A 10536-nucleotide genomic window follows, 5' to 3' on the forward strand; every position below is an offset into this window, starting at 1 on the left:
GTCCATCCCAATCTCAAATAGATGGTTGAGTCCATCCCGATCTCATGTTTTCCTTGGAAAAAGAAAGATAGTACAAAGCTCATAGGGTATTATAATGTTAGAGGACTACGTGTGCACCCCATAGAGGTTATGGGGACAAGCCTACTTAGGGATTCACATGGTATGACAAAAAACTCATAGAGTGAGAGAAGATGTTTTATTTTGTTTTTAGCTTGGGCGTCGTACGTGAGTATAGTCTGGTACAAAGATTTTGTGTCCATATCTCAATTGTTGCATTGCAGGATTGACTGCCTGGGATAGACCCCGTTAAGTTATGGAAAGAAAAAATAAAATACATAAAATAATAAATATTTATATGCTTGTTTCTAGGTGGCTATACCTTCTATTGTATTAGATAAGTTTGAATAATTAAGATAAATAATGCATTAAATTTGTAGAATCACCATTATCATGTGCATAAACATATAAAAGTAGAATGTAGAATTCTAATATTTACATGTCATTACATATAAGCGTACATGCGAATGAAAAAGACATATATAAAGTCATGTAATTGACTTGAAGATTCAAGTCAAAGACTTGATAGAATGCATGTGAGATACATGTGTGTGTGTGAGACACATAAGAAAGGTCAAGAAAAATGACTTATTTTTCATATAAGATAAATCCAAAAGTGCATATATGGTCATAAGAACAGACCATATGATTTCATAAATATAAAAATGCATATCATAGTAATAAGATAAACATGTATATGCTCTTTTGAGAAAAGAAGACAAATGTCTTCATTTTTCATTGACTTGTATGCCTTATTTACTTTGAAACACATGCACATATGAAGTATACTAGAATAGTCGAATGAATTTTTGAACGATTTGTCATATACAACTTTACAAAGGCATATGTCATGTTTTGATAGAAACTCTTATATCTTGACTTGTTTGAAAAACATGTGCGTGTGTTTCATGCTAGACACGAACAATGAGATTTGACCTATTACTTTATGTAATTATATGTAAATTGCTTGAATATTATTCATTTATGTGAATGAATGCCATGAAATGAATGTTATAGATGTAAATGAATGAATGAATGTCATGGATGTGAATGAAAGTCGATGTGAATTCCCTTGAACATCATTTTATAAATGCTAAGAATCACACTTTGGTTGTACTAGACAAACTTGATTGATATTATTCAAGTTTTGTTTTGGGTTTTCTACGGGCACGTTGTTAATGCCATACCACATTACAGATATTATCCTAGAAGATTAGAGCGAAACATGGGTTGTTGTGCATTCTGAGGTACTCTTTTATCCATTACGATCCCTGAAAAATCCATACTTGATTTCTTTTAAGATTTGTAAACATTAACTTTTGTTTTGGTTCATTTTCATTTTAATAACTTGTAAATATTTTGAAACAAGAGAGACCCGTAGATGTTGTCCTTTCATTTATGCAAAGATTTAGATATGACTCTAAAATTTTAATTTTTATGCAACTTTACAAATATCTTAACCCTTAATTAAATTTCATCTTTCGCATTTTTATGTGATTTGCCTAAATTAATAACCTCAATCGGGTTGCATATGCAGATGATTTCATACTGTATTTGATACTGAGAGACTAATATATGCTCGCTTTTGCGCTTATGTAGATCGCCCATTATTTGGAACGATTGAAATACAGCTATATATGAACTTGTTGACACATTATTTTTGAAAGTGATAGTAAAATTTTATAACGAATAAAAAATTTTGAGTTTTGAAAAAAGTTTTAAAAGTTTTTAAAGACGTTACATTGACAGTTGCAGCAAATCTCATGGTGAAAATGTTTGTGTATAACCATTCTTATACACTCAAGTGTACCCAACATTTTCCCTTATATATTTTATAAATATATTATATATTATCTATAATATAGATATTATATGTATTTTATATTATATATATATATATATTATCAAAATTAAAAAGTACTTAAAAATAAGTCACTAAACAAAATGAATCACCTCGGGTTCATCACGAGAGCTCGAGCTGGGATGTACCCTTGACGAGCAGAGACCGAACAACCTAAGCTGGGCTCGTTTACCAGCCCTAGTGCTAAATATTGGTTTGGTATGCAGCTGCCCTCTGGCTGCTGTATAACGCAAGCCCTGTATAACCGTACGTCTCAGGATGGACAATAAAAGATCTTCTGTACCAGTAACTGACACTATGTGTTGTTTAATATAAAGATCAATATTTAATGTGCTCGACTGTATGGTACCCCTAAATAGAGCCGCCCGTCTTTCAATATTTTGTATTTTTATAACAAAGTTTTTGGACATGGACAACGTGATTTATTTAGTTAGAAATAACGTCTTCTACCGTTCAAGTAGGATTTTTAAGTGCTTAAAAAATAGATGGTACACAACGCACCCAAGATTTCATGATTAAAAAGTTATACTTCGACACTGGGAACGCACCATTCAAATGTATAATTGTTAATAAACTAACTATGACGAGCAAATCCATGAGGTCAGATTGATCAGATGAGGTAAGCAACCATGACTTTTCACTTAAGATTACAGTACAGTTGACAGAACCGTACTGTTTAGCATATTCATAAAGGAAATCCCTATACGATCTTGATTTTTGTTTCCATTGTTTTTTTTTTCCTTTTTTTCGTGAACTTTTTTTTTCTGTTTATATTATCATCTTTGTTTTGGAAATTCAATTTCCTGTTTCTATTTGGCTATTTGCATTTAGAATCTTAAAAAAACTGCTTATAAAACAGAAATCACATCCAAAACATGTTTTTGACTAAACAAACCATGTACATCTTGGAATGGCTTGATTCATATAAATCAAGGAAAATGTCAAAAAACATGTGGCTTCTAACTTTCTATTAAGACCTGTTTGGAATATGCATTTGGTGTTTCCGAGCGAAAATCTTGGTCAAACACCCATGGAGGTCGCCTCTAGAATCTCGACGCTAGGATGAGCGTTTATGCATTTGGGATAGGAAGTGAGGCCCTTTCTCCTTTGTATTTACCCTAGAGGATGGATTTGGCAGCTACCACCTCCTAGAGGTGGGAGCTGGCAAAGCAGCTGCCACTTCCTCAAATACACAAAATCCATAAAACGCACATCCCAGCTGCCTATCCCAAACAGGACCTTAGAGATTACCAATGCCCAGATCAATTTTCAAAACGATTTAGACCCTGTTTGGGAACTTAGTAGCTGGGATGGAAAGCAGTAGCTGCCACTTCCTGAATTCGGCAGCTACCAGGTGGTAGCTGTCAATTCCATGCTTTAGGGTAAATACAATGTCACTTACCATCCCAAATTAGGGGTGGCAATCGGGTCGGGTTGGCGTGTCAGCATACCTCAACCCGAACCCGACCCGTTTATTAAACGGGTCGGCTGTGGCAAACACGAACCCGACCCGTTTAATAAACGGGTAACCCGACACGACCCGCCAACCCATTTAATAAATGGGTTGGGTCGGGTTAACAGGTTTTCAGGTTGGCGGGTCGGGTTGGCGGGTTGATGGATCGGGTTGGCAGGTAGGCAGGTTGGCGGGTCGGGTTGGCGGGTTGGGAGCCGGGTTGGCGGGTCGGGTTGGCGGGTTGGCATACCCCCAACCCGAACCCGACCTGTTTAATAAACGGGTTACACGGGTCGACCCGTTTATTAAACGGGTTGGCTTAAGCCCAACCCGAACCCGCCTAAGAGTCGGGTTGGCGGGTCGTGTCAGAAATTGCCACCCCTATCCCAAATGCATTAACTCCCATCTCAGCTACCACTTTTCAACAGCCATCAGGTGCTAGTTGGATCAACTTTTGAACAAATGCATTAACTCTTATCTCAGTTCTTAGATTCCAAACAGACCTTAGAGAATCAGCGGATTCAACGTTGGAGAGAGAGACGCCACATTCATCATTTACAGTGTGGAAAGGAGATCCACTTTGAGAGCCATCAATCTCACGAAAGATCCAAACAGCAGAAAGCGAAAAAAAAAAAACAAGAGAGAGCCACAGGAGCCGATTTTAACTAGCAGCCACCAACCAACGGTAGACACGTGTAAGGCCGCTAGAAGATGTCAAGGATCTCGAGGATGAAGCCGTTGCAGAGCGGGCACGAGCCGCGGCTCACCCACAGCTCGCGCGAGCACGACCTGCAGAAGGTGTGGCCGCAGGGGATGAAGGCCGCGCCCCTGTGCCGGACCATGCACACGCAGCACGACCGCTCCAAGCCCCCCGCCTCTGCATCGCAGGCTTCCTCCGCCACCGCCTCCGTCAGCACCGCCGCCAGCCTCTCCGGACGCACCACCACCGCCGGCCGGTCAGCCTCCTCCAACAGCGCCATCAGCGATACCCTCACCGCCGGCGTCCCCATCTCCGGCTCCCGGCTGCTCTCCCGCTCCGCCGCCAACGCCGCCGCGAGGTTCATGCTCGTTCGCCGGATGGCTTCCTCCTCGGCCACCGACGGCGGGGGGTTCTCCGGAGACGACGACGCCTCGCGCTCGTGCTCGTGGGCCTCGAGGCGATTGTCCGTCGCCGGCTGGCCGGCGGGAGCCCGCCAGGCAATGGCGGTGGTGCGACGGGGCCGGAGACGGTGGACAAAGGACTTCCAGGGGTTGGCGCGGAGGCCGTTGTGGTGGTCCTCGCCGTTGAGGATGTCGATGAGGCTCTGTCCGCCGCCACCCCGGGAGTCGTCGATCTTGAGGACGGAGCCGAGCGTCCGGCGGGGGGCGGAGGGGTCGTCTTCCGGCGCCCGGAGGAGGTCGCCCAGATTGATCGTCGCCTGGAGCGTCGATCTTGGTGTCCCTTCCATCGCCCCCTTCTAATTTATCTCCTTGCTCGATTTCTCTTTTATCTCTCCGTTCGATTTCTTTCGATCAGAATTAGATGAGAGAGCGGGAGAATGTGAAGGGAAGAAATCCCCCCTAAGATGACGGAAGCCGATTCAAAATACTCAGAAGAGAGTCGAATGATTTCTCAAATCAGTCAGGAATTAACTGCACATTAAGGACGAAACAAGATTAGAGAAAGAAAAAAGGCAAAACAAATTCACAGGAGATAAATGAAACTTCTTTGTTAGACGCAGAAAAGAAAAGAGAAACCTCCTAATTTATCCTCGAGAGAGCTAAAAATGATCCATTAAAGAACCCCAGATTCCCCTATCATACAAATAGGACGGAAATAGCGCATTACTTGAGAAAAATTCCGAAATTCATAATTTGAGAGGGTGAAATATCTGAGCTTGCTCAAGGAAGAGAAAATCACGGAATTTTATGATGGAATAATAATTTTTTCATGAATGAAACCGCTAATTTCTCCACCAGATGCAGAGAAAAACGAGCCATGATAAAGGATGAGATAAGAAACCTCGAAACCTTCACGGAGGGAGCAGGATTTCAAAAAGAAGCACGAGAATTCAGAACAAGACCGCAAATTTTCCAAGGGAAGGATTTTCAAGGGAGAAACGCCAGAAACGATCCACAAGGCATCATCCAACGCAGAAAAAAGAGAAGATCGCCGCTAATCCTCCCTCAAGTTGCAGAAACCAGAGAATAAGGAGCGTCTAGAGAAACAACCACAAAATCCACCTCAACAAAGCATCGAGTGACGCAAGTTCCCCCTCCTCTCCTCGATTTCCTAACGATATCACAAGGAAAGCAATCCTAGCCTTTCAAAGCTAAAAAATTTCACTCCAAGCTACAAATCTCCATGAATCACAAGCACGAACCCTTCAAAACGCCGTCGAAAGCTCTCGCATTTAGCATCGGATTCCTCTCTCTCTCTCTCTTAAGCAACGAGGAGGCGCTCTTTTCCAGATCTAGGATTCGAAGATCTGCCCCGACGGAAGCGCCTGTGAAAGAGAGGTTCAAGAGGGATGGAGACGCACAGAAAGACCAAATCGGCCCCTCTGCCTCTCGTCTATGCAATCTTGTTCGAGAAGAAAGGCGCCTTCTCCTCCGCCTCTCGTCTCTGCAAACTTGCTCGAGAAGGAAGGCTCCTCCTCCTCTTCCTCCGCCTCTCTTCTCTGCAATCTATTTTCTTCGACAGAGAAAGCTGGAGTTAGGCAGACTCCTACCGATTATACAACCGTATCATTGGGATTCGAACTTGCAACGTCCCAAACGTCCCGACTCCCAACACAAGGTGACTGTGCACTAACTGCTCCTGCCAGACAAGCGAAGTCCCTGTTGATCAAGAAGGCGTCTCTTCCACCTCCCCTCCTCGAACCAGCAAGATAATGATACGGAAAATCGGGAGAAGAGAGAGAGGCTAACGCGCTCCGGATTGGCCGGCGACGCTGAGGGAGTTTGGGTACCGGATTCTTCTCCGCCTTTAATTGGCCGATGGAGAAATGAAATTACTAAACTGTCCTTACTGCTTGACATAATTGACTAGGAGTATTACTGTATCAGGAGCAAGGAAATGACCGGATTATCTTGGATATAAACGTCATTATCAGAGTGTAAGCAGGTCGGTTCGGGTAGAGTTGAAAAAAAAAACCGAATTTAGAAAGGGTCTAAAAATTGAAACCAAACCCAAATCTATATCAATTGGATCAGGGTTTAGGTCTAGGTATCCTATTTAGTTTAGACCCAGTTGGTATGGGTCATCGGCCTGGTAGATATTGAGTCAAGCATTTTATGGGTCAGGTGAAGTTTACATTCGGTTTGGCTGTGAAATGGTCTGACAAGAAGTGGTTCCTGTTTACACAGGATCGGGTCCATAAACAGTTTGGGTAGGAAGAGGGTAGGCCACCCAGCGCTATTTCAAACTGGGTTGAAAGGTTGACTTTGACTAAAACTTTTTTTTTTTTGCTTGACTAGGCTAGGGAAAAACACCCTCATCTCCGACCACACATGGGCTGGCCTCCGCGCCCTCCGATTGGTAAAACCCTTGAGGTCCCTCCTGCCCACCGGACTCAGCTTCAACCTTGTAGCAACGAATACTCCCCATGAGTTTTGAACTTGTGATGTCTGCTCAACTTAGTGACATTCACAAGTAGCCTAATCAGATGAGCAAAGCCTTCCATTAAGAAAATTCATAAATTTATGAGCAAGCTTTTTTGACATGAGGCAGAATTCTGGTAATGCTCTTGGTGGGTATAAGGGGACACCAGGTTTTTACACCATTGAGCTTGCCAGTAAGAGATTGTTTTTTTTTTATATGATTAAAAAGAAGTGTATATAATTAAGAGAGGCACCCCAACCCTCTCAATTGTTTTCTGAAAAAGAGAGCAGAAAATGATTATACTGTAAGTAAAAAATGATGTATTTTTTTGAAATGCCTTACAAATTTCAAAATCTATTTGATGTCCAAATTCATAAATTTCTGATTGTAAAAACTCCTTCCCAAATATCCAAATATTAAAAAATTTCATGCATTTTTTTTTACAAATATGCGATTTTTTTTAATATGTGAATATGTAAATTTCTTCCTAAATATTCACAATTTCTCGCAAAGGCTTTATCAGCACTTTTAAAGTATCGCTAAATGATTTAACAATATTTTTAAAGCATCACTAAAGAGTTTAACGACACTTTATGAGTGCTGCTAATTTTTTTTTTTTACCTTTACCTTTAGCCGCAACTTTGCAAATACCAGGAAGGATGCCCTTTGCCTGACATGTCCTCACATTCGCAAATACAACATGATATTCACAATAATGAGTAGCATTTAAGGTATGCATGCATATTTCCCTAACAATCAGAAGTTTTATAGATCGGACTTTACATATTGAATTTTTATCATTCATTTCGTTGAGCGACATGTTCAGATTATGGATTTTCCATGTTTAGATGCATTTTTAAAACGCTAAAAATCAATGGGATACTTTGTATTGTAAAGTTTTAAATGTGTAAAGCATATTTCTTACTAAATAAATTATAAAGAACAATATATGAATTCCGATCGATGAGATGAGGGGAGCCGTCTAATTGTCGTTGGCTATAGATTTTGGACATTCCTTTGATTGGATGGTACACATATATATATATATAGAGAGAGAGAGAGATAGCTAAACATATTAGGCTTCATTTTCTCGTTCTGTGTCGTTAGATGTGTTTAGCATGCTTGATTTAGTGAGAATAGACTCTTCAATCATATTTTTTCAACAAAAAAATGTATTTTTATGAGCCAGACAAAAATTGATGCCTTTGTAGCCATTGATTTTGAATCACGAAAAAACCTGTATACAGGTCAGGTTCTAGTGATCTAAAAGCCGGTTCCTGCTAAACAAAGCCTATAGATTACACATATCGTGTTAGATATGAGAAAAAATGCCAAAAAACTACTATTTTGAATGGGCAGAACCGGGCAAAACCAACATAGTACTCTCTCGCTATATATATATATATTGCAATACTCATAGTTTTTGAATTTGCTGTGTCGAACTCTCAAACCTGCATCTTGTACATCAGGTGACGTATCGAGAAGCTTCCAATAACTATGCTCAACACACTTTTTTTTTTATATATATTTACATGGAGAAACCGCCCCCAAGATCATAGACCTAGTCATGTTGGCTCTGCTAGAAGCAAGGTTGTTAAATGCGATGAGGCGAAGCGAGGCGTTGAGCCTGCGCTTCGCCTTACGCCTCAGGTACTAAGGCGTACGCCTCTCACAACTGGAATGGAAGTGAAGCGGTGGGAGGGGAGGCAGTAAGAGAAGGACCACCCGCCCAACTGGTAGGGAAGCGAGGGATATGTCGGTCGTCCGGTGGTCGGAGAAGACTGAGCAGCAGCTGCAGCACAGCAACTCCGATCGTCGGTGGTCACAATTGGTCGGAGGTTGATGAGGGGCGCATCACAGCAACGCCTCAGTACCTTGAGCGTGCGCCTCGCCTCTGAGGCGTACGCTTCAGGTACTGAGGCGTACGCCTCTCACAACACTGGCTAGAAGTACTCACACTTCGGCTTGCGCAAGGGGTGACACCCATGAAATTTGAATGTAGACCGCCTAAGCCCCATCCCACTTTGCCAAACCCTTTGGGGCTCTTTCTCTCTCCTGATTGTCAATTGTTTTGCTATTTTTGGCAATAAATTACCTAATTAGTTGTAAGGGCAAAAGTTGCATGACCTACCAAAGGACAATCTCCTCTCTCCCACATGTTTGACACGTCAACTCTGTTACATTTTTTGGCCAAAGTTGCTCAACCCAATTGATATGCTGTTATTTTTCCTACACTTCTTAACCATGAAAAACATTTTAAAATTATTTATTTTTTCTCTCTCTCTCACTAAATGGATGTGCAATCTAGATGCTTGGTCAATTGCCTCTACAATTTCTTTCTTAAATACAAGTGGAACAAAAGGATATTTATTTGCTTTAATGTTTTTTAGATGAATGTTTTTAATAAGATAAATGCGTTTATTTAAATGTGTGCCTATTTTTATATCTATTAATTTAAATTTTACCATAATAAACATTTTAATATAAACCTCATTCATCTAGATCCCGGCCATATGAACCTGCGGCTGCATGCTTGTATGAAAATGGGTTCGGGTATAAATGGGGTTTCAGTTAAACTTGTGTACCAAAAAACCAATCCCTATTTCTTAAATGTGTAAGTTTGTGATATGACCCAACCCATGCGTCTACTGGAGTGTCAACAGGTTGGAGCTTGTCCTGATCCAGGTGGGTTCAAACCCGGATTTGACTTTGAGGTGCTGGGTCTAGATCTAGGTCTGATAAGGTCAGCTATACTAAAAACCATACCCAGATCCTATAAGGATTACATGAACCAGACCCTGTCCATGCCCATTGAAATAATATCTTTTACTTTTTTTTTACATTGAAAAATCACGGGTCTGGTATGAAAATTCACAAACCATACCTGGTTCCATATACTAATTGGATCCTTTGAGCCCAACCCAAATAGTAATCCGATCTCTTCTTTATCAGCAGACCCTGACCCTAGAGGGTTTGGTACAGATAGGGTCCAGGTCAAACCAGACCCATTGACACCGCTATAATAGTCAGCTGGTCAATTTCTGTCTAATGAGGCTTGTTTCTCGATTCGATTGGGTCTTACAAGATTGCATGGTACCCCTAGATGTCAATGCCTCTCTATCCGTTTGGACCCCATCCAACTGAGCCATCGGTTTAGTAAAATCAGGACTGGGTCTTGTCTAATTGGTTTGGTTTCTCAAATTGGATCAAGTTCACCTGACTCACTTACAAGCCTAGTCGTACAGGTTTGGATCAGACGTCCTACAATGAGATAAATCCAACAAATGTGTGTCCCTAGATCTTTTCAGATCCAATTACGTTATTCCTCAAGATTCAAATGAGATTAGGGTTGAATTTGGATATGGTCTGGATCTTGGGTCAGTCTACATCCACATGATTTTAAGATAAATTGATACCGTCATTGTTTTTTTTTAATTGGTAGGCGATTTTTGCAAACGGTCATTTTAAAACAAGAACTGCACATAAAATAATAAATTTAAAACCAATCATTGCACTTGTGTAGAATGGCAAGTCGGATCGTCTCCTCAGAGAACATGAAATAAGGTATACTATTTCACTTAA

At 41.1% G+C, this 10536-nt stretch overlaps 1 protein-coding gene across 2 annotated transcripts; it reads right to left on the bottom strand.

Annotated features, from left to right (window-relative positions):
* Window positions 1–3813: 3813 nt before the first annotated feature.
* LOC149811523 (uncharacterized) lies at window positions 3814–6366 on the bottom strand. 2 transcript variants are annotated; one of them, XM_089993811.1, is made up of 2 exons: window positions 4419–6021; window positions 3876–4298 (listed from the first exon to the last, which is right to left on the bottom strand). In XM_089993811.1, the coding sequence occupies exons 1-2, from the start codon at window positions 4817–4819 to the stop codon at window positions 4076–4078; spliced, it is 624 nt and encodes a 207-aa protein (XP_089849937.1). In that variant the 5' UTR covers window positions 4820–6021; the 3' UTR covers window positions 3876–4075. The 2 variants fall into 2 exon arrangements, with proteins under 2 accessions (XP_089849936.1, XP_089849937.1); XM_089993810.1 differs by having other exon boundaries at window positions 3814–6366.
* Between the last annotated feature and the right edge of the window lie 4170 nt (window positions 6367–10536).

The sequence above is a fragment of the Nuphar pumila genome, chromosome 17 (assembly GCF_984573655.1).
Source record: "Nuphar pumila chromosome 17, dmNupPumi1.hap1.1, whole genome shotgun sequence".
NCBI classification, from domain to species: domain Eukaryota; kingdom Viridiplantae; phylum Streptophyta; class Magnoliopsida; order Nymphaeales; family Nymphaeaceae; genus Nuphar; species Nuphar pumila.